Here is a 25,359-nt window from a genome sequence, read left to right on the forward strand (position 1 = left end):
AATCCCATCAACCAAACCACTTGTTTATCTGTCATTCCCACAGAGAGAGTAATGTAATTACTCTCATAATTATCTTCATTAGTGTCAGGCATTATCCGCAATTCATTCCTCTGCTCGGCGAGCGTGTTTGTTTATTTGCTGGGTTTTTCCCCCTCCGATTTGGCCGCGTGCGGGGTTGTGTGTTTGGGAAGCCACGCGCAGGCATCTGTGCTGCGAGGCTCTGACATTTCCTCCCCTAAGTGGAGATTGCTGTCTTGCAGTTCCAGAGCTCCTACGCCCACTCCCTGACGTCCGCCCTTCATTACTTGGTTCCCGTGCGACCACGACGACAGATTGTCTATCCTCTGGAAAAGCTTGGCATCAACGCTCCATCAAAGGAGGTCTCCAAGGAACCGGTGGGTAGCCCGGCGGCAGCAGGCAGGAGGCGCGGTGCCAGCTCCGGCGGGCGTGGCAGATGGGGTGGCAGCACCGTCTTCTCGGGAGCAGGCTGCTTCTTAATTACAGGCAGCCTGGCGTGCGTGCCCTCCCTGGGGTGCCCTGCAGAGGCTCCCCTGCAGTCCTTCCCTCCGGTGGTCATTTCGCAGTAAAGCCTAAGACAGGAGCCTCCCCCTCCCTTCACCCCATGGCCCCTCACAGGCTCTGCTGTGTCTCAGGACAGGTGGCCGGGAGCCAGCCCCCCAGCTGAGCTCTGTTTTCTTTCCCCTTGCGCAAAAGCAGAGCCCCCTTTCCGTCCTGTGTTGCTTGCAAGGCACAAGTGGCCGTTCACAATTCGGACAAGGCTAAGGGAGAAAATGGAGCGGGCTGCACCTAAGGTGTTTGGGTCAGAGTCCTAAGCTGGGTTTGTGAGCTCCTCTGCTGGGAGCCAGGATGATTGACAGGAATGTATTCGCTGCTCTGGGGTGGCTCGGAGGCTTGGCCGTGGAATGAACAGCCCCAGAACAAGAACAGGCACAGAAATAAAACCCAATTCGCTTTAAACGGAAGTGGGCGTGTATATGTACACACGGGCATGTATATGTACACACAGCCACGCGCATGGTGTTGTCAAGCTGACTTACACGTAGGCTTGTAGTGTTGGAATAATACACTTCCACTTAACTAAGTTTCAAAAAATCCCTCAGTGGGCTGACAGTTGTCCATGTGAGAGAGAGAAAAAGGAAAGTGGAGAGTTTAAACTCTCCAAACGTTGAGCCAAGAGGTTGCTCATCAGAGCTGGGTGTGCTAAAATAAGCAGCTCGTGACAACCCCAGCGCTGCAGGAGCATGCCCCTGCCCTGCCCCAACTTTACTGTGGGTGCCTGGCGGGGTCCCCCACCAAGACCCATCCCAGAGGCAGCTGCCCACTGTGACCCAGGCTGCTTTCAGTCCAACATCTACATGTATATTTGTAAAAGGTAAATTTATATTTATTTTCTGACAAGTTCTAAATTTATATTGGAGTAGAGACTAAACACAAATAGCAATTCCTCCCGCTCCCAACTCTGTACGTAGGAAATGTAAAGCGTACAGAAGTAGGGGGCCGCCTATAAAGTGGGGCTTCTGTCTGCGCTGAGAGGCGTTGTCTGATAGCTTTGTGAAAAGTGAGTTCCATTTGGCTCATTTCCTCAAGTGAGTTCCTTGGAAAATGAGATTTAAAAACAGACAAACATTCAAGCTTACTTATTTTACCGCTAGCTTTAACAGACATAGAACTGCTCTGTTTAGTTGCTATGAAAGCTTCTGGATGCTTCTCTCAGCCTCTACACTTACATCTTCACAGACCAGTGATAGTTTGCGACGGGCACCTGTCTCAGACCACATGTGGAATGGCACTGAAACGGCCAGGTACTCAGCAACCCGCTTAACAATTTTCAACTCTGGGCCGATTTTGGATCTTCTACACCCCCACCCACTTCCCCGCCCTCCCGGATCATTTTGAAGCAATCCCCGGGCACATCATTCCATCCAGGATCCAAGGTGTGTCTCAGGTAGCAGGGCCGCAGCCTGGAAGCTCACGCTCTGTCCACGCTGGAGAGAGGAGTGCACGCCCATCCGGAGGACCTCCGGGAGCACCACCGGGTGACCGATCTGTGTGTGGAGGTCCTGGGAAACAATGAGAGCTAAGACCACATGTGTGGTGCAAAGAGAGCTTCGGGGTCAGGGCGGGTGGCTTCATCTGTACCTGCCACTGAAACAGCATGTATCAGTCATGAAGGGGCTGCATTTAAGATAATGCAGCTGCTGTGTCAGATCAAGTGAGGAGGAGAGACGCTACCCTTCTGCAGCCACTGCCGAGACAGACACCTTCAGGTATGGATAGAACATGTGACTGGGCCAGAATAGTCCGCTGATGACAGGAGTGGCAGGGCTGGGCCGGAGGGCGGGGTACGGAGCTGTTGCCTGGATAGCAAGAGCGCTGTTCTTCTGAGCACCAGGTGCCTCTTCCCCTCCCAGCCCCACCTCCAAACCTCCCGAGCCTGACAGTCTGACAACGTTGAGGTGAGCTGGAGCTTCCGGTGGGAGATAGCCAGAGAACACATGGTGTTTCATTCAAAACAGTCCTGTCGTTACTTCCCCGGTGGAATGAATGAAATCGTTGCTCACATTTAACAACCTTTTCTGTGGTCATGTAAGTGTTCTGTGCCCCCTGGAGCCCCGGCTTATTTCAGGACAGAGCAGAGGACAGGTTGTTGAAATCCCTGGTCCAGAAAGGCCACCGCTTACCCGTGGGTCGAGCTGATGCTCGGTACCTCTTAGGTTGCGCTGCGTTGTTCATTGTATTGGTGAAGTCTGGCCTTTTTAAGAAGCACTTTTACTGCTACTTGTATTCATTCTTCAGAAGGTTTTGGTAAAGATTTAGATTTAGTAAAAATTTCAGAAATCTTGAAAGTTTGATGAAAGGATTATCAAGAGCATAATCCACATGTGATAGGGCCTAGATGTTCAAAAGTTAAAATACTACATTATATTATTTAAAAGTTTTCTTTTTAACATTTTAGGTAGATTTAATGCTTTAGGCTGATAATCAGAGAAGAAACGAGCCCAATGGAATTTTTTAGGGCTTTCTATACAGTCATGAGTGCACGAATTTTTTTTTTTCTTTAGCAGAGCAAATAGTATTGCAGCCTTGAACTAAGTGAGCTTAAGCAGTCTCCTTACTAGATGAATTCTGGGCTTTACGTTTTATATCCCCTCCCCCAGTGCATGGAGATTCAGATGGACCCTTAGCTCCCCCTCCATGTCTGCATATTTCTCTCGCTGGGCACTCATCGCTCATACCTTTTATCCGATTTAAACCACCTCAGAGTGACCGTTCATCCCCTCCCTTTCACCTGGGAAGCCAGTCTTCCAGGAAACAGATCCCTCCAGGCATGAGTAATGGGATAGAAAGCGTTTCATCTCCGTGGGTTGCCAATTTGAATCTGGCACAGGCCAGCAGTGATTGAAATTCATTACCGCGTGGCAGGAAAGATAGTCCCTCCCACCCCTAGGCCCTGGTCCTTTCTGCCTGGTTTGGATGATAGGTGTTCCTGCTACAATATCTTCCCCATTGTTTCTATTAATTGACAGCCTGCCCCATGTCAGGCCGTAAGAAAGGACCTGGAAAACATGTAAATGATTTTCATCACACATGACAGAGGTAGGCCCCAAAGAGTCATCATCATATCTCCATGGCCAATCAGGATAGATGCCTGGACAAGAGAGAGGGCTCTTTTTCCAACTAAGACCAGAACCCCGTGGGATGGGCCTGAAAGAGTCATTTCTTGGCTTGAATGGGCTTTCCTGGCCTTTGCATTTACATTCTGAGAATTATTCCAATGGCAATTCTTTATTAAATAAATCAGCATGGCCCACTTGTACGAGAACTGCGGTCTCGGGAGACACTCAGAATCTGGCTGAAGGGATGGAAAGGCCATGCTAATCAAAGGCCGAAACAAGTGGACCCACACTTACTTTGGGGCGGGTCTGTGAGCAAGCTGGCTTTCCTCCTTCCTGCCCTGCTACGGGGAAGCAGAAATGACTGCGATCAGCCCTTGCCCTCTAGGAGCTTACACTCTAGTGTCAGTATTAAGATGGGACTGCTCAGGTCCTCAACCCTGAGGCGGGAGAGGGCTGCCTGGCCCACAGTGGTGAGAGCCAGACGCAGGAGGCCTGGCGCCCTGGGGTGGGACCCGCGCTACAGAGTCTTTCTGGAGTGAATGAGTTTGGTCCCCAGCACCGGTCCCTTCACAGCACTGGGATTTGAAGTGACTCTGACTTGTGATATTAAACACCAGAAAATCTGCTTGGAACTTAAACCGCTCCTGTTCTTGCTTCAGTATCCGTATCAATAGATGCTTCCAATCATCCACTTTTTCATCACGTTAGTTCTTCGTTTTGGTTTTCGGTGTTCATAGAATGACAGCGTGCACATCTCTCTCTCCCTCTCCTAAAAAAGTTTGTGGCCGAATCAATCCCTCATCTTTCAGACGACAGAATCATTTTAGGAATCATACTTGCAGAGCGCTCGGTGACTGCTGTCATTTCCTTTATGGTTGCTTATTAGAGATGGTCTGTTTCAATCCCCACTAATGAATTCTTTAAGGCCTCCATTTCTCCTTTATCCTTTTTCCAAAGAAAAATGATGGCTTATTTACAACCCACCCACCCTCCCCAACCCCCAATATGCACCCCCTCTTACAGCTAAGTGCTGGCCTGCTTTTTCTGGTATGTGATCTCTCAGGAAGATGTCACTCGCTGGCATTCAGTTACCCTTTGAATTGCCCCTTTTCATCTTGGCTGTTCTTACCCAGTCCAGCTATAATTACCATCTGATAGACTGTACTGGATACTGTTTCACTTGTACATCTGCTGCACTGGGAAATTGCATTATCCTCCCAGCACCTGCTAGGTTTTCCCCGGCTTAATGGTTTCCCACCTCTTCCTTCAACTTGGAAACTTTTACTTAGGCTTCTCCTGGTTGTACTTGCGGTTGGGGCGCAAGTTTGTGTGCACACGTGCGTGTGTGTTTAAATTAGCCTTGTAGTATCTCCTTAGTAGAAGTTTCTAAAAAGATAAACCCTGTTTTTCAGCATCATATATGCACTGATTGTTATTTATGTGGCCATGATGCTATTTTCTTGAAATGAAATTAACCCACTTTAAATCCCCACCATGAGTCAAGTTTTCATTTTCAAGCCACGACTCAGCCATTTCCTACACATTTAAGCTACCTATGGGAAATGCATTTTCTCTGATTTATGGTGAATACTTAGAATAATTTATATAAATCCCTTCGTGAGCTCTTGTTTTTTCTCCAAACAAACAGTACAAGGTCTATAGTCATTTATTTCCAACTCTCTGAACACTATCTAGTTCAGTACTATACATGGTATATATGTTTACATCAGAATGAGTTATAAATCTGTGGATTCTCATTATTATTATAATTCCTCCCTGTTAGAAAGATTATAGAGTAAGAAACAACAACAACAACTACTACTACTAATATATTTAGCTCTTGCTAAAGGCATTCCCATAAATGAATTATCTCATTTTAATCCTCATATCAGCACTTTAAATAGTTACTGCTACTATCATCCTCAATGTACATAAAGAAAACAGGCTTGCAGGAGGGAGAGCAAATGACATGTGCAAAGGCTAATTCAGTGACCACGCCTCAAACCCAGGCAGTTGGATGCCAAATGTCATACCTTCAACCACTGTATATGCACTGTCTTATGCACAGAGTGAAAGTGCTTATATCCTGAATTATGGTAGGAAGACCGAGCCACAGAAAAGGAAGAAGACCTTTTGGAATCTCCCAGATCTTTGGCACCGGCTGCTTAATCAAAAGGTGACCCACCGATAACTGGCTTTCCCCCACAGCAGTTTGGACTTTCCTTTTGGCTGAGCCATTCACCCTCGGGTTTGATCCTCACCCTGGCTGGCTCGGCCAGAGGAGCAGACACACAGTCCAGGCTTGGTGTGCTGGGGTCAGTTGGACACCAGCTGATCCAGGCCATCTGCCTTCCCTCTTTGTTGCATCTGCTTGTTCTGGCAAACCTTCCACAATGACAGTGGTGGCTGCTGGGAAAGGAGGGGAAAATTATGATCCCATATGTAGATGACACTATGAATTTCTCAAGGTTCCATTCCTTGTTGTGCATGGCTTCGTGGTATTGTCATAAAGTGCTCAAGTAATTGTCCAGGACGTGAGACTGAAGGTTTAGTTGGGAGGTGGGGGTGGACAGGATGTGCACTAGTGGCATGATTGACAGGCCTTGGCACTGTTTAGAATTGGGCTGCGATAGAGTAGCAAAATGAAGTCTTTAGGGTGTGCCAAGACAAGAAATTGTGAAAAGTAAAGTTATTTCTCGCCTGGCTGGCATGGCTCAGTGGTGGAGCATTGACCTATGAACCAGGAGGTCATGATACGATTCCCAGTCAGGGCACATGCTGGGTTGCGGCCTCAATCCCCAGTGGGGCAGCCAATCAATGGTTCTCTCTCATCATTGATGTTTCTATCTTTCTCTCTCTCTCTTTCTTTCTGAAATTAATAAAAATATATATACTTTAAAAAGTAGAGTTATGTCTTATCCTCTCTGTATTGTCAAAAATCATTCCTACATCTTATTCTCATTTTCTAGAATAGATATTATAGGATAATATCTCTCCTTCCTCCCATCCTCCCTCCCTCCCTGCTCATCTCTCTCTCTCTTTTTAACAGCTTTATTGACATATAAGTCATATATCATATAATTCACCCATTTAAATTGTATAATTTATTGTGGGTTGTTTGTTGTTGTTGTTTAGTATCTTCAGAGTTGGGCAACCATCACCACTATCTAATTTGAGACTATTTTTGTCACCCAAAAAGAAAGCCATTGGCAGTCACACCTTATAGCCCTACTTCCATCCCTAAGCAATGACTCATTTACTTTCTGTTTCTATAAATTTGCCTGTTCTGGACACTTTGTATAAGTGGAAGTATGCAATATGTGGTATTATGTTACTGGGCTCTTTTACTCAGCGTGTTTTTAAGGTTCGTCTGTTCTGTAGTATTTTTACTGCTGAATAATATTCTGTTATGTGGATAAACTACATTTTATTAGTTGGTGGACATTTGACTAGTTTCCACTATTTGGTTACTATAAATAATGTTGCTGTGAACATTCATGCACAGGTTTTTATGTGGTTAAATAGCCACATAAATTTTTATCCACATAAAAACCTGTGCATGAATGGCCACAGCAACATTTTCCTTTCTCTTGGGGACGTAGGTAGGAGTAGGTTGCTGAATTATAGGGGACTGTATGTTTAACTCTGTGAGGAAGTACCAAACCCTTTTCCAAAGTGGCTGCACCATTCTGTATTCTGTGATGCTTAGATCATGCCAGCATTCCTGCTCGCAGCGAAGTGCTGGTCGTGCAGCTGATTCCTTTCGATTTCAGGAGTGGCGCTTCCCCATCACTCAGAGCTTTGCACACATATGTGATGGCACACTACCGATAAAAGCTTCAGTTCTTTTCGTTTTCTAAAACAAAACCTCCCCTGCTTTTATCTTTTCTGCATCACCCTTCTGGGGACTTGCATGGACTTTGAGGAAGGATCAGCTGCAAAGAAAACACCCACCCAAACCCCGGGGGTGAAATGGAGGGCTTTCTGGGTTTGCAAGACACCAGCGGTGCATCTTTTGTTTCAGTCCACTCTGAGTCGTGGTATTGCTCCTAAAAAGAGCTGCCACAGCTTCCAACAGAAAAGAAATCCTGAGGCATTCCAGGATGCTGATCGGGTTCTCGCACAACCCAGCAGGAGGGGGAAAAATGCCTCTGTTCCCTGCAGAGCCAGGGTAATGATGCCGCAGAGGCCCAGAAGTGCCCCACGCATCAGCTGCCTGCTCGGGAAGCGCGGCCCAGCCAGCGCCCGGCGGACCTGAGCTCCTGGGCAGGAGCTGGCCTTCGCAGCTAAGTGGCTTCTTCAAATCCGCCTTCAGGGAGGCAAGGCCTGGCAGCCCCGCAGGAGGCTTTGCTCTGTGTGTTTTAAAGTAGCTGGGGATGAACAGTGACAAAGGGGACAAGCGGAGCTGCAGATGCTGACCAGGGAAGTCCCATCTTTCCCCCTTAATTACAAAAATGTCGTTACAAAAGCGCTCCATATTTATGGTAGAAATTTTAGGGGAATAAACAATAGAGAAAAAAATCCATAAAATCTGTAATCCTCTAACTATAGATTACCTATTTACTATTTTGGTGTTTTTATATCTAGATGCTGTTTTTGTGGGGGAAAAACATATATGCAGTTAAATGCGGGGTCATATGTACATAGTGTTTTGAAACTTTATTTTCACTTAATACTACAGCGGTCCCTCGGTATCTGTGGGGGATTCTTCCAGGCCCCCTGTGGATACTAAAATCCACGGTGCTCAAGTCCCTTATGTAACCCCGCTATGATTATAACAGTAATATAAACAGACTGCAGACCAAGAAGGCCCTTTGTGGGGCTGGCCCACTCCCTCTGGCCCGTGGAGGAATGATAGAAACAGCTCTGTCCATTATGAAGTGGTTTTACATCAAGAAATGCACATTATTATCAAGTAGTATAAGTCTTTAGGTCTTTTTATGGAAGCTTTTAGATGTTATATATGTTAATGAATTCTAGCTTTAAGAAGTACAACATGCCCTAGCCAGTTTGGCTCAGTGGATAGAGCATCGGTCCACGTACTGAAGGGTCACCGGGTTTGATTCCAGTCAAGGGCACGCACCTCAGTTGCAGGCTCAGTCCCCGGCCACGGTCAGGACATGTGCAGGAGGCAACTAATTGATGTGTCTCTCTCACATCAATGTTTCTCTCCCCCCGCCCTTCCCTCTCTCTAAAGATCAATGGGAAAATATCCTCAGATGATTAAGACAAAAAAAAAAAAAGTAGAATATGCTTTCTTGGTAGATGGGAAAGACTAAGGGGAGGAAAAACACACCCGAAAGGACCTAGCGCTTTTACATTCAGATTGGTCTCAGGTGGGTTAAAAGTCTTCCACAATTTAGTAATTTCCATAAAGCCGTATGTGCTTAGTTGTTGTCATTATTTGCATGCTCACCAATCTAAAGGGAAATGGCATTTGTGTTTCTGAGGCGAAGGGTTCAGTGGGGGCCTTGGAAACTGGAGTGTCACTCTCTGCAGGAGCGGCTTCTGCCCCCCCCCCTCGGGCCAGCTGGCCTGGGGCAGGGCTTTGCACCCCACCTCCCCCATTCCCCCCACTGTGTGTTGCCCCCATTAGAGAAGCAGCATGAAGCCCTCAGTCCTCAGTCCTCATGTTGCTGTTCTCTGGGGCCGAACCACTTTAAGGAAGTATAAAAACCTTTACTCTGTATGTTGCCTCAAGACCATTAAGCTTAATCAAGATTACTGATGTCATGATCTCCATAGTAACCAACTTAATAAGCAAGAAGAAAACAAAAAGGATGGCTTAAAAACAGGGAAAAGAAAGAATAAATAAGAGATGGGAATAGCGTGGGACCATAAAAGTTTTTTTATTGCTTCTTGTTTGAGATATCAAACATGACTCAGCCGCAGTGCAGGCAGGTCTGCGCCACTCGGGTGGTTGAGACCCAGGGTAATAAACCTAAATGACACGCGGTGCCCCTGCTCCCACCTCTTGCGCTCTTCAATCATGCCCTGGTTCTGTTTGTTTTAATGCCATTCATTGCATTGAAATGATCACCATGGTAGTTGTTACAACCGAGGTTTTATGGTAGTTTATGTATTTAACCAAAAGGAGCCGTGCTCCCAGGGAGCCGGTCTCAGGGAGCACTTCCCGGTCCCCATAGTGAAGCCTGCCGGCCAGAACCTCCCACCGTCCCCACCGTGCACCATCCTCAGCATGGCGCTCCATGAAACCAGAGGTCATCGCTGATTTAGAAAACTGAACTGGGGATTATGTGTCACAAGTTGTAATCTGTGAGCAGGTCACACAGACGGTCTGATCGTGTCCCGTGGAAGTATATCCAGTTGACAACTTTTAATCTGTTTACTACACAGCCTCGTTCCTCATACTCTGGGTCTTGGGTCACAATGTGTGGGTAGGACAGTGGCTAGTGGTCCCCCACCAGTGACTTCTAACACCTCACCACTCCCTGCATCTCACCAATAGAGACAGACACCTCGACAGTACACACCTGTGTGATCTGATTTGCCTCAAAGGCAGGAGCAGATGCCAGAGGCTGAAGGAGTTTGGGTGTTTGGGCTGACTCCATGCCTGTGGCCCCGCCAAACTTTTGACCCTGCTTGCCTGCTGTCTTTTCAGGTGGAGGCACCTACCTCCCCTCCTCAGTGGGATGTTCCCGCCATCCCCTCTCCCTCTGTGTTCTGCTCTGTGGGAGAGGGTACTGCCTTAAGGCCCAAGAACCCTTGACCCCGCTCAGGGCAGTCACACTGACATCCAGGTTCCCTTGAGCATAAACAGAGATGGAGTCGTGTTCTGGCTTCTCTTTCCCCTCCCATCACGCCCCACCCTCTGTATCCTCCCCCCACCCCCCCATTGGAGGGCACATGGGGGATACAATACACCAAGCCCAAGTTCCAGAAGAATCCCCAGGCCCTGAGTAATCAGATGCTTTTTTTTATGTTGTTATTTGACCATGAATTTATTTCAACTGTATAGAAATTTGTATGTATATGATGAAAACAGGAAGGAAATATATACACACACAGTTCTGCTGTAGTGCTAGTATTAGAGGGAATTTCTATTTTTTTTCTGAATATTGTTGCCTTTGCAAAATAAAACATAACAATGCATTATTACTAATTCAGTTAGTCTCATTACAGTTCTTTTCAGATAAAAAATGCTAAAACTATGAACAAGCAAAGTCAGGAGAAATATTAATAATAGTTAACATTTGTTAAGTGTTATACATGAAAGGCACTATTATATATTCTTTACTAGAGGCCTGGTGCACGAAATTCGTGCACTGGGAGGATAGGGGGGTCCCTCAGCTTGGCCTGAGAGGGGTCCTGGCCTCTCGCAGTCCAGACCCCTCACTCCTTACTGCCCACCTTCTCGTTGCTCCTTACTGCTTGGCTTGCTGCTCCTTAGCACTGCCACGGAGGCAGGAGAGGCTCCCGCTACTGCCACTGTGCTTGCCAGCCATGAGCCCGGATTCTGGCTGAGAGCACTCCCGCTGTGGGAGCACACTGACTACCAGGGGGCAGCTTCTGCATTGAGCATCTGCCCCCTGGTGGTCAGTGCGCATCATTGCAACTGGTCATTCTGGTCATTCTGCCATAACGGTTGTTTAGGCTTTTATTATATAGACAAGAATTAGCTAATCAATTCCCCCAAACCACCTATGGTCATTGATAAACCACATAGGTTTCAAACCCTAGTCTTCTCAAATGCTTCTGATGAATCTCTCTCTCTCTCTCTCTCACACACACACACACACACACACACACACACAGAGTATGCACAGTCACCATCCAAAAATGGCCCTGGAGAAGTGCTCAACGTCCACATTTCACATACATCTACACACAATCGACTCCCAGATGCAATGGGTGGCAAGAGCCCGATTCTGGAATTTTCTGCTCCTCACCATGCCACCCCATTAGGCTGCTCTGCCAAAAGCCAAATGGGTTTGTCCCTCCCTGGGCCTACTTCTCGTCCTGTCCTCATCATCCGTCCAGGCGTTCTGTTCTTTGTCCAGAACTCACGTACCAACCATGGTTTGGACCTGCCTGTCATGGATCACCCCCTGCCCCTGTGTGAACAGGCTCCTGGGCCCCAGATCCTGCCTCCACCATGGCCCAGGGCCGGTTCCTGGTGAGGAAGCTCCGAGAAGGAGACTGAATGTATGTCATTTGTTCTATCAGTATTTGCTGTATGTCGATCGTGCGGTGGGTCCCATTCTTGGCACCAGGGCTGCGATGGTTAACAAAAGTGGACAGATCGCTGCTGCCCGGGCACCTGTGTTCTGGTGGGGATGTCTGACAATGGACAGACAGACAAGGATGCTCCACGCCAAGTGGCGGCAAGAAGGCCCTGGAGGGGATGGAGAGTGAAGGACCGGGGTCGAGGACACCTCTTGGATAAGGGCCATGTAAGTGGAAGCCTGCTGTGATGGGGCACAGGGCTGGTGCGAGGGTAGGAGGAAGGAGCGATTTCCTCTTCCTTCAGACCCGTCCAAAACCCAGCCTGTCCCTGCCCCTGCCCCTGCCCCTGCCCCTGCCCCTGCCCCTGGGGGAAAGCCCTCCTCCACCAGGCACACACCCAGCGTTGACGCTTTGGCTTTTATTTCACAGTTTATAAAAAAAAAAAAAAAAAAAAGAATTTCAGGCAAGAAGCCCATCGGATGCAATTAAAACATTTCAAGGTGTGTTTTTAAATCACCCCCCTTTCTTTCAGCCTAGCATCCTTGCTCAAAGCAGAACTGGGGCTCTGGGGGGGTTGTACCTCCCCCTGAAGTGGACATTTCTGTTTTTAGCAAAGAAAGAAAACCCCGTGAACTCAGACAAGAGCTTAGGATTTCAGGTGCCCAAATGTTTGGAAAAAGAAACGCTAACTATTTTACCTGGATGGCAGTCGGCCTCCTAGGAACTCCTAGGGAAGGCAGTGTATCTGTTTAAGGAACAATGACAGAGCCACTGCTGTTTTGAAGGCTCTACTTCACAGATGTGTAGAGTATAGAAATCTATGTATTATTAAATAATTCCTTCTACCGCGCTCAAGAGTAAGCAATTTGTAAGCCTGTTTACGTTCTTGCCATCTGGGTGCATTCTGTCACCCATCTGTTTCGTGTAATTATGTAATTATCAATATAAGGAAAGAATAGGTGATATAATTAACAAGAAAAACTGACCCACACGAAAGAGTAAAAATGACATGCATCTGCTGAATTGCTTTTGTTTTTCTTCCTTCATTGTTCGCTATTTCTTCATTTCACAGTTGCATTCAGACTGTCAGCTTGCATCACACCCTCGGGAGAGCTGTTGCGCCTGGCGCTCCCTCGGCCTGTCTCTTCATCTCTCTCACAACGCGCGGTAGACGGGGGCAGGGTGATTGATCAAGTACAGCAACGACACAACTTGGAAAGAAATGAGCAAGGCCTTCTTGGGGTTCTTCCTTGATTCTCTACCCTTGACAGTCATTTCCAGAACATGAACTGTAACAGCTGGAACTCTGGGAAATATTTAGATTAATTCCTGACAGATGGAAGGACAGGGCAAGGGTGTGACCCTTTCACAGGATATCGGCTAACGAAACTGCTTCAGAATTCCCGTACTCGGTGCTTTTGCTTTAGTGTGCAGGCTCAAGCCAGGAGTTATTTCATAATAGTACACGAATCCCAGTGGGTGGGGCTACCGTCCACATACTCCCGCTGGAGGGGGTCATGGCAGCAGTTCCCTGCTGTGATGGAGGCTTGTGGGCACACAAATGGAACTCGTGACTTCCTCACGCGTGCTGCTCCCCCTCCTGGCAGCAGAGGGAGGCACTGTGTGTTCATGCGGGGGGAAGGGAGGGTGACATCATGGTGATCTCTCCTCTCCTGTGAGCCCACCCCACTCTCCAAACAACAGGTGTTCCCCACAGAGGCTGCCCCCCATCACCCGAGGAGCCTGGCACAGGAAGAGGGGCAACCCCTTGGACGCATTTAGATGACAATCGCTGTTGTAGAGAAGGCATTGAAATCTCAACACTTCCTCCCACTGATTCAAGCAGGCTCTGGAGCAGGCTCCTGATGTGCTATGCAGGCCTTCTTCCCTCTTCCCCACCAGCCAGGCCTTTCAGAGTGCTCTCTGGGCTTCCTATTGAAGATGTGTGCCCTTGGGGCAGAGGTAGGAGAGAGATAGAGATAGAGATAGATAGAGATAGAGATAAAGATAGAGATAGAGATAGAGATGATAGAGATTAGAGATAGGAATCTGAGTGCTGCATAGCACTGTATAAAACTGAAGAACAGCTCTCACCGATGAATTAAACCTCACTCACAAACAGCTAGAAACCTTAAAATAGTCATTTTTTTTTACTTCTGCCTAAAACATTTTTTTAAAACAGTGTCGCTCACTAGATATTAAACTTACCCTGTTTCCTCTTGCTGCGTGATCGCTTCATATGTTGAGATTGTGTTGTTTAAGAATCCGTCCTCCTTACAGCATCCTGTGGCAGAGCCGTTGAGCACGGCCGGTCCAGACTTGACCTGCAGGAGGCGGCTCCTTGCAGCGCAGCCTGGCTTCCCTTCCTCATTGTTCTGTGTCCAGGAGGAAAGTAAACAGCCAGCTCACACCTAGTTTTCTCTTTTTCCCTTTGTGTCAAACAGTATTCTTTGATATGAAGCTAATAACCATCCCCAAACTGTCTGTGTTTTGAATTATTTCCACGGGTGTTTTGTTTGCTTGTTTTTGTGTGTGGCTCTTTGTTTTGTTTTTAAATTATTATTATTAAAGCAATGGATACCTACACACCAGGCTTATAGGAGAAAATTACTGGGCACCCTGTGGGAAACTGTTTTCAAGGAGTAGGTAATGGGGACAAATGTGGCTATATTGCTCACGGGATTTGATTGGTTTTGACCTTATATTTGTTTCCTTAATTCAAAGTTAAAATGACTTAATTGCAACCATAATGACTCATCCATTAAGGACTTACACCATTTGATTCCTAAAGGACCTTTCTCTTATCATTTCTGGTTTTGAAAGGTTTTAATAATGATTTTTTTCAAGAAACATTTCAGTTTATATTTTTGAGTATTTTTTTAAACAAAGGAGCCTAGAGTGGTTGTTCCTCAAGAGAAAAATAATTATAAAAAAGCTCTTTACATTATATATATATATTTATATTTATATTTCAATTAAAAAATCTTTGTATTCTATACTGACCCATATTAAAAATCATTAACGCTTAGACTAAATGGTTTTCATTTAACCCACAAAAGTGGCATCAATTTTTCAAGTGGTAACTGTTGCTTAAGATGCTACTGTGCCTGTGTGATAAATGTTTAATGATCTGGTAGTACATGCATGGCTTAAAATCCATTATTTATTGCACCTTCACTTGCCTGGCAAAGGTGACGATTTTATAGCCCCAGCAGTCATGCAAACACATTTATACCAAACCGGTGACTGATAATAAATTTCCTTACTGTAAATGTCAGTGGGTTTCATGTGTTGCTGCCATTACATCTTGTTTGGAAGCTGAACGCTCCACAGTTATGGGAGGCGCCAGATGGTGTCATTAACACAAACGCTGGGACTGTTTGCCGCTGACGTGCATGTGAGAAATTAAAAGTACAGGCCTGTCTCTGCACTGAAGCGTGATGTCAGCGGTGCACAGGTGTAAAGACAGCTCAATATGCTTGCCTATTCCCTTCCCTCCCACCGAAAGGGATTTTTTAAAAAACATAATTTTGAGTTGAATATATACAGAGTGAGCAAAGGACTCCTGCTTGATTTTGTTTGGGGAGTCTTAGGCACCCTGAAAGTCACCCCATAGGTGGTTCCCCCATGAGTAGCAAGCCAGCTCCCCTTTTGGGCCTCTCACACATGGCATGCGTGGCCTTCTGTGCTGAGCAGGATTGTTATTGCTCTGTGGGTCTGTGTTGTTCATAACTTCAGATAGCTTAAATGAAAACTTAACATTTTGGAAAAATTCCCATTGAGAGCATGGAATTAGTATTTCCAAAAAGTGCTGTCAACGAGGTCAGGAACTAGTTCAAAGAATACGGAGAAGAAAAAAAGTAGAGCCCGGCCGGTATGGCTCAGTGGTTGACTGTCAATCCATGGAACCAGGAGGTCACATTCAATTCCCAGTCAAGGGCACATGCCCAAGTTGTGGCCTCTAAACCAGTAGGAGGCCTGCAGGAGGCAGCCCATCAATGATTCTCCATCACTGATGTTTCTATCTCTCCCTCTCCCTCTCCCTTCCTCTCTCTCTAAAATAAATAAAAACCATATTTGCCCTAACCAGTTTGGCTCAGTGGATGGAACGTCAGCCTGCGTACTGAAGGGTCCCGGGTTCGTTTCTGGTCAAGGGCATGTGCCTTGGTTGCGGGTGCATCCCCAGTAGGGAGTGTACAGGAGGCAGCTGATCGATGTTTCTCTCTCATCGATGTTTCTGTCTCTCTCCCTCTCCCTCCCTCTTTGTAAAAAATCAATAAAATATATTGAAAAAAATAAAAATAAAAATCATCATTCTCCCCTTTAAAAGAAACAACAACAAAAAAACACCATATTTTTAAAAAAAAAAAGAAAAAAAAAGCTGAGCATTTCTAGGAACTGTGGAAATGTAACTTGTTTCTATATATTTTTTAAAAAAAGGTAGAAAATTTCTGTACCAATTTCTTTCATACAAGGGACTCTTCTTTTCACAGGAATTAACAGTGGGACCAAGGTCCTCACTGTCCCTGCTCTGATGTGAAATGTGTGAATGACTGGAAGTGGCCTCCCATGCTTTAGTAAAATGTATCTCTGCTTTCACTCCGCACTGGCCACTCCCATCGATTGTGGTTCAGCGAAGGTTTCTGCTCTGCTCTCTACCAAGCTCTCTCTTCATTTTAATTTAAAAAGAAGCTGGATTTGTTTCATTCTTCCCTACAAGCCCTTCCCTGAACCAAGAGGCTGTCCCATTGATTCCCACCAGATTCCTTTGAACTTTGTTTTTAGTCTTAGCGCACTCTATAGGAATTTTCAGAAAGGCTCATTATTCTTTCAAAACAACCGTTGTGCATTCCTCTTACAAAAGCTGAGGAAACCTTTTGGTGTGCAGAATTCAAAGTCATGCAAAAGAGAATACAAACCATTGTTTGCATTGAGATGAAAGCGGTAAGCTGAGTTTCTTCAGAATAATTCAGAGGTACAATTGGATGTCAACAGAAATAATGAGCCTAACTGAACAACTCAAAGTGTGCGTGAAGGCACACCTTAGAAATTAAAAATGGAGTCATGCATTTCAGCTTGCTCACAGACATGCAAGTGTGTGTTGAAAATCCCCAGGAGCGAAAACAAAGAAATGGTGGGGAGACAGCAGGATTGATAAGTTGTGTCTGTGGAACAACATTCACTAGGGGCAGAAGTTCCCAGGAAAATGAGTTCTTTTCTTCAACGCAGGCATTTTCCCAGCCAATGAAACAGAGGCCTAAAGCAGCAGTGCAAATGGTCCCACAGCTGAGCTGAGCTGAGCAGACAGCTCCTTCCCTGGGGGAATAGAAAGTTCTCATCTCCCTCTGTGCCCAGGGGTGGGAGGTGGCAGCATGGACGCAGGTGGGCCTAGGCTTTCTCTCTCAGCCTTCTCTCTTGACCCTTCCTCCTCCGGGTGAGTCCCCCTCTATGTCTGCTTCCCATGTTGCCCATGCAGGAACCACCTGAAAAGGCATTTATAGAGACAGATCTGTACTTCAGTGGCATGTGTCACACCCTTCCAGACCCTTGCACTGGCTTTTCCCTCTTATCCAGAAAGTTGTTCTCTCCCTTGTCCACCTGGAAATATCTTTCTGATCCTTCTATATCCAGCTCACTTTCTCCAGGAAGCTTCTGACTTCCCTGATGCCCTAGACCAGCCAAAGCACTGCTGATTTCGTGACTTCCCAGCTGAGTCCAGAGGAGCTGCCAAGCTCAGCCCAGACTGAACTGCTGACCCCAAAATCATTAGGTAGACAAATGCTTGTTTTTTTAATCCACTAAATTTTGGGTTGATTTGTTACACAGCAGTAGCTTCCTGATACACTGCCTATGTCACATGTACTGCACTTGGTTTGTTTACATGTCTATCTCTCGACCTAATGAGAATTCCCTTAAGACAGACACCAGACCTCATTCTTACCTCAGCACTTAGGGCGGTGTCTGGTGTATGGTAGATGCTCAATATGTATCTAATTGAAATTATTGAATTAAGCTCTATGTTAAAGTTTTAATGGTAGAATTTCAGGCATCGGGATGCTGAATGGGTTATTCTAATGCCCCCAGAATCACTGCAGATATCCAAATGCCTTAATCACCAATAAGTTGTTAGAGTATTGAGTTTCATACCAACATTTTTCCCCCCAGGTTTGCTTCTCTAGCTGGGAAAATGACTCTAGGACAGTGGTTCTCAACCTTCTGGCCCTTTAAATACAGTTCCTCATGTTGTGACCCAACCATAAAATTATTTTCGTTGCTACTTCATAACTGTAATGTTGCTACTGTTATGAATCATAATGTAAATATCTGATATGCAGGATGGTCTTAGGCGACCCCTGTGGAAGGGTCGTTCGACCGCCAAAGGGGTCGCGACCCACAGGTTGAGAACCGCTGCTCTAGGACATAGTAACTTTTTGCTATATATTTGTAAGTTGCTTCTATAGGAATAGGGCAGATTCCAGTCCACTTCCAGCATATTCAGTGCAAGATATTTTGAAGCCTGTGGCTAAATACGAATTGTTCACGCACCTCTGATAAACCACAGGCTCCACCCTTTATGATGTGGGATAGAAAGAGAAGAATCGCCTGAAGTCCTTTTTCTTTAAACAAACAATGTTCAAACAGATGATACTTCACACATTCTCACAAATCTTTCTCATTTTTTTTAGCAAGGGAAAATAACCAACAATACCATTTTTTTTATTTAACAAAATTCTCAAGAGAATAAAGTTATTGCCAATCATTTCATATATTTCTCTGATTTGTTACCTAACTATTAAGACATTAAAATTCTATATTATAAACATATACAGATATGCATTTTATATTTAACATATGAAGGACCATTTTTGTCCTCAGAGACCTTTAGGAAAATGCCATTGTTTCAGAAGGGCGTTATTTAACAGGAAAAATGCCTTCCATCACTTTTGAATTTGCGTGTTTTGCAAAACCTTTGAGGCCACGCCTTCATTTTGTTCCATTAAAAATGGGTCTTTCGTGGGGATATAAAAGCTGAGAATGATTAGATGTTAAGTCAATGAGTTTTTCTCAAGAGATACATATGTAATGTAGTAGTAATTTGTGCTTTTAGAACAATGCAAGTCAGGTCATTGATTCTGCAAACCATTCCCCTCCCTGGATTTGCTTTATTCCTGCCTTTTGCTGTGTCCTCACCCCAGAGAAGTCATTCCTCCAGCTTATGGCCCACACTGTACTGAAGATGATACCTGGAGTGCCCAGTCGCTGACACATACCAGGATTCAGTTAGTGTGATGCAAAGGCTCAGAGGACATTTCTAAACACCTGACACTGCCCAGGTAGGAAGGATGTGGAGCCACTTGAGGGCACTTAGTACACATGCTAGCATGCCCTACCTTAGGGATTAATAAATAGTTGTGTCTCTGAAAAGCCAACAGTGATCTCCCTTGCCAGTGTTCGTGTATTGCATCAAAGCAATCATATTTTTAATGAATACGTGAGCTACTTGTTAGGGCTGTTATTTAATTAATAACAAGTGAATTAATTACCTTTATCAAATCTAAGATGCTATCAATTATAAGATGTACCTTTATTTTATGTACCATTCAGGAAAAAAATGTGGCCAATTAAACTATGACACAATGTCTTAATGAGAGTCCTGAACAGAATATGAATGAATCCATCACATAAGTCTTATTGCTTTCAGATTTCTTTTATCTATTCAGAGCGGAGAGGCCATTTGCATTCTCTTCAGTCTCATTGTTTGCTGTGTGATGGGAAAAAAACTTTTGCATGTGTCTCGGCAACAAAATGTAACAGGGTTTCACCTACTTGTGGGTATCTGTCATCCTTTATTTGCTCCTGTAAAGCACTCGATTGTTGCATTGCAAGAAAATACAGAATTACAACCTTTCTTCCAATGACTAATATTTGCTGCGCTAATATCAAATTTGCACCCTGCTGCTCAGTTTCCAGGCTTTTATGGGAACACAATGAGTGTTCATTTCAATGCCAAATCATGCTGTAAACTCTCTGAAGACATTGTCAGCAGCAGTTAAACTCAACACATGTTGTCACACAATGTACATCACTCTCCAAAGTGATGACAGGAGCCGTGACCAAGTCGCCCAGGCACAGGAAAGGACAGCTATGTCCCTGCCTGGCCGACGGCCACGGTTGAGGTGGCACGGACTCTGAGGCTGATTTCAGGGGTGCTAACGTGGAAAGGAGGTGCATCGTAGAATTGATAAACTCCAGTAGTCACTCAACTAAACTTCCCAAACACTTTTTTTCTAATATACATGGTTACGAATGGTTGCAAGTGGGTGTCATAGGGTGACAATGATTTTAACTTTTTAAAACACTTGCAAAATAGTGATAACAGTCGGGGGTGACTGTGGGTGTAGGAGGGATTGGGACAGATGGAGTTGATAAGAGAAATCTTTTTAAAACGCACATTGAATTATAGAGGTTTAAAGGAACTATAGCAAAGACCCCTAGTTACCCCCAAATCCATTCCTCCCTTTAGCTTTAGTTAACGAAACCTCAATTTTATACAAGGCAGCAACACATCTATTTCCCACCTCCCTTACACCTGGCATGACCATATGACCAGTTTGGGCCCCTGAGATGGAAGTAGCCATTGGAATGGGAATTCTGGGAAGGAGACTTGAAGGGTGTGGCTCAGCTGGGTGGAAAGCCATTTTATTCTTACAATAACTCCCTTCTCTCTACTGCGGCCTGTAATGAGAATATACTATCGGGGTCTCCAGCACCCATCCTGGCCATCCTAGAAGATGGAACTTGGCACTGGGATCAGGAGTACGGCAGGTAGTCTGGGCCTTTGATGAGTTTATGGCACTGCCTCCATAGTCCTGGACTACATGTTTCCAGATTTCTTTTGCATAAGAAATTATCTTCTACCCTGACCGGTTTGGCTCAGTGGATAGAGCGTCTGCTTGCGGACTGAAAGGTCCCAGGTTCGATTCTAGTCAAGGGCATGTACCTTGGTTGCGGGCACATCCCCGGTAGGGGGTGTGCAGGAGGCAGCTGGTCGATGTTTCTCTCTCATCGATGTTTCTAACTCTCTATCCCTCTCCCTTCCTCTCTGTAAAAAAAAACTCATGAAAAAATATATATATATTTTTTAAATTATCTTCTATCCTGTTTAAGGCAGTGTTTCTGTTTAAGCTGTTTTTTTCTGTTGTTTGCAGCCAAGGCCAACCCTAATTGATAAAGGAGCCCTCTTTCTTCAGTTAGGATTCAGTCTGTGAGGAGAATGCTGTAAGAACCTGTGAAGCCCCCACTGTTTGCCTGGGATCATGTGAAGCATGTAAAGGCATTAAAGCTGTCATCGTTCTTTAAAGAAATAACAGTTCTTCATGGGCCAATTACTAGTGATTTTACAGAGGCAAAATGGGTGCTTCGTTTACTCTCCACATATTTAACGAGAGCCTCGGGTGTGCCTGGTGCAATGGTGGGAATGCTCCAGTGAGCAGATCCTGCACCGACCACAGCCCGCTCTGTGCCCCGCGGGCACCGTGTGGCGTGTGCTGGTTCCCATGGTAAGAAAGCAGGCCAGGGGGTGCCCTTGAGCCATCATTGCGCTCAGCAGGTACCACATGTGGGACAGCGTGCATTTTTCTAAGGTGCTGGAGCTACAAAAAGTGGTAGCAGCTCCTATTCCCCAACAAAGAGGAAAGCGGAGAGAACGCTTCATCAGAGGCTCAACCCCACCGCATCTTCCCGACAGCCTTCTCATGCTCTGCTGGGACACAACTGGTGGCATGCACGTCATACTTCCGAACCTCTTTATTTCAGCAGAAAGGCTTTTCAAACTTGCATTTTGTATCTGTGGAAGGGATTTTCAACGTATTGGTTCTTTTTTAAGTGTCTGTAGCTCCCTACCCTTTATTTATTTGGTAAATATTGCAATACTTTGCCTCAAAGAGGTCGACTTGTGAACTTTGAAACTGACACTGATTTTATGGCACTGTCCATATGTCATCATTTGTTCTGACCAAGTTGGGAAACAGACGGCTTCTCAAAAAGAAAAGAATGAAAAGCATAAGTAAAATATATTTATAAAGCAAAAATAGGCTTATTAAAAATGTCAGAAACTCTACTCCTAATGGCTTTGAATCTCTCCACCTTCCATTTTTCTTGCATGGGCAGAGCTCCCTTTGAAGTCTTTGGAAGCTTTCTGTAAGAAAAAAAAAAAAAATATATATATATATATATACATGGGTGTGGAGCTGAAAATTGAGCTCATTGTTTTGCCCTTTTAAAATGTGTTTTTCGAAGATTTGCCTTTCATATTGCAGATGGGAGAGAGGATGTGCAATTTTTCCTTGTGTAACATCTTTGCCTGAAAAGCTCAAAGTATTTGTAGACGGTTTTTAATGAATAGTTCCCATGTTTGCCTGCTGAGGAAGGCAGAGGTTTGTGTAATTTACTTCCATTTTACACCTAAGGAAACTGATATTTAAGGAAAAGAGGCTCAGAATTTCAACCAGTAGCAGAATTAAGAAAACAAGCCCAAACCTTGCCACCAGGCTAATGATGCCCAGTCCAATGACCCTGGAGGTTGAACATGACCTCCAAACACAGTGGTATCATTAGAAAAAATTCACCATACATAATATCCTGGGCCCTTTAAGTGTATATCTTGCATTTATTATGTAGATTATTTGTACCTATTTTTACTGTTTTCTAGTTTACCAGCCTCTCTGTAATTTTAGTAGCTTCTGATTTTGGATCTGTTATTGAAATTGAATTTCAGGAATGTTTTTGTAGTCATTCTAACTCATTCTAAATACATAAGAGAAATCAAATCAGATATGGAAACACAGAAATCAGGTATGTGTATATCAGATAAAATTATATTTTGATCAAATTTTTGTACACGCAGAACAGTTAACAAACATGCATTAAACTAAAAATTATGTATTAGAGGTCTCATGATATATGAAGTATGGCATAACTCAACTGAGCATGTACATCAGTATCATTTTTACTAAAAAGATAAAATTTAATCTAAGTAGTTCTAATTATACCCAAATCATTTGTTTGGTCATTTGAGCAACGAGAAAACAACCAACTAAAATACTTTAAATTGGTAGAAATGATCTCAGCATCTTTTAAGAAGGGCTCATCAAATGTAACCTTGATGTAGCTATTATTTCATTATTTATAGAAGATCCAAAATGATGGCAAGAATGATTCAGATAAAACAAAAGAAAAACGAAATAAAACAAATGCCTCAGGAAATAAAGATGTAGTTCGTGACCTTAGAAAGCAAACTGTAGGTGGATGGCGGCAAGCAAAGCAAATCAATTAATGAAAGTGACTAAAACCTTTCCGATGGACAGAGTCTTTTGTTTCGGAAGCTCATAGGAAATGACACATAAATAGTTTAACAATGTAAACATGTGCTCATTCCTAGTTCCTATTTTCTCATCTCAACTCCCCTCCCCTCTCACCTGACATTTGTTATTTTACCCTTCACCCTCCCCCACCTCAAGTTCAACTCTAGAATTTCCTAAAATGGGTATCCCATATTGTCATCCCTTCTTTTCCTATCCAAGGGATGGGACTCAAGGTTTGTATTTAAACTCATGATGAAACCCAGTATCAATTTTAAGGAACATTTCTTTTAGCCTTAAAAAGCTTACATACCATGGCATATGGTTTATTCCTTAATCTCTGCCTTTAAAATCATCTCTTTGTCAAAAAATGCTAATGAGTGTCATTAGAAAAATAGAATCATAACTGTATGAATGGGCATGGAGGTAAGAGCCTGAGTTCCCACTCATCACAGCTGCAGCAGTAATCAAATAGTCTCCTGTTTTGTCTTTGAAATAACTCACAGTTACAAGGCACATATAACTTCTGTCTATAAAATATGAGTCTATAGATCAGGCTTTTATTTTTACTTTACTATTAAGGAAATCAAAAGCAAAAACCCAAAACAGGATTTCCAGTGCACGGGACATTTTCTGTAGATGTCGAGGCCAAGAAAAGGAGGCTTGGACTGGCCCCGGAGAGCTCAGAGGGTCTTCCATGATTTTCTTTACCATGAACACCTGCAGCTTGAAGGAATGCAAGGAAAGGAAATGTTCTGCTTTTCTTCAAAAATGACTTTTGCTTTCTAATCTGAGTAAAAGAAACCCTTTATAAAGCGTCAGAAGCAGTCTTCATTTGCAGCGCCACTGAAAAGCATTCCCAGGCTGGGAAAAATTTTTTTTTTCCGAGGTATTTAAAAACCATCTAGCCTCACAAAAGAAAAATGTGTGTGTGTGTTTTTCAGGTCACTTCATCATACCTGATGATGAATATGTTTTTAATTAAGGCCTGGGCACAAATTGCGTTTTCTGAGTCACTGTGATGCCTGATCACTCCCCAGAGACACCCGCCATCAATGGGACTGATGGTAACTCTTGACACCCAAGGCCACTTTGTGTGTTCAGTGGTTAGAAAGGTGATTTCGGAGGCCTGGCAGCTGTTGGTGTTAAAGCTATTGTGTGGGAAACAAAGGCCATTCTGTTCTGTTCCCCAGCCGCCTTTGTATTGTTGATACAGGAGCTGTTTCATAAGTGGGTACTATTCTTTACCGGGGAATTTCGTTACTGCCCATACGCTTCTGGACAGCAGAGGGGAAGGTCTGAACGTGGCTCCTATGGAAGGAATCTTGGGCTCTGACCTCTGTTAAGATGCTTGCATTTTAATTCTGTTCATTAGGCCTACGATTAGATGCCATCAGACCAACAACTTTGCTTCCTGTTTTCTTTTCCCTAAACTACCAGACCCAAGGCTGGCTAGTGTGTATTTGCTGCCAGCCCGTTTGTCTTGGAAACTAATCAGAGCACAGTACACGGTAGCACCAACATGTACCGGTATTAACTAGTTTTCTTGTAGAATTCCTTATTGACCTGTCCTGGGAAATTCTCATAGAGCAGATCAAAGTGATATTTATTTGAAGAACAGACACTTCACCCAAGGCAGTCTAGTCATTATTATCATTTAGGAAGGGTATCAGTTTACAAGGTTTTCAGTTGCATATAAAAGAAGCAAACTGGCCTAAACAATAAAGAAACTGTGGTGGGATATGTCATTCTCCCAGCCATTCCTCCTCTCCTGGGCTGTGCCCTTGCTATGTGACTTTGAGGTTCCTCTCACTACAGGTCTTCCCCACCTTGTGGAAGTTGGACTTAGACACACAACTTAGAGCAGGCTAAGAAGTATTGCTGCTTCTCACTTTTTATACTTCTACCGTTGCCATAAAAAGAACACACCCCAGCTAACACTCATCAAAGCAAAATAAGAGAGTTGTGAGACCAATCTGGAATCTACAGGTTGCAGTCAAACCCAGCTGAATCCAGCCTACTTGCCTGAGTGAGATAGATGACAGTTGCTTTAAGCCAATGCTTAAATGGTTTAGGGTAGTTTGTTATGCAACACTATTGTGGCAACAGCTGACTGATACATACTGTTCATATAACTGAAGAATCCAAAGGTAGCATGGGCTTCAGGTACGGTT

The 25,359-nt window shown here is 44.5% G+C and overlaps 1 protein-coding gene across 1 annotated transcript in view; it reads left to right on the top strand.

The window, feature by feature from the left end:
- Positions 1–25,359, top strand: part of CFAP61 (cilia and flagella associated protein 61) — a 231,046-nt gene that overhangs the window by 95,203 nt on the left and 110,484 nt on the right. Inside the window, 1 exon segment of the mRNA XM_023761280.1 lies at positions 261–395. Within this exon segment, the coding sequence (XP_023617048.1) occupies positions 261–395 (135 nt within the window).

The sequence above is a fragment of the Myotis lucifugus genome, unplaced genomic scaffold (assembly GCF_000147115.1).
Source record: "Myotis lucifugus unplaced genomic scaffold, Myoluc2.0 scaffold_205, whole genome shotgun sequence".
Lineage (NCBI taxonomy): Eukaryota > Metazoa > Chordata > Mammalia > Chiroptera > Vespertilionidae > Myotis > Myotis lucifugus.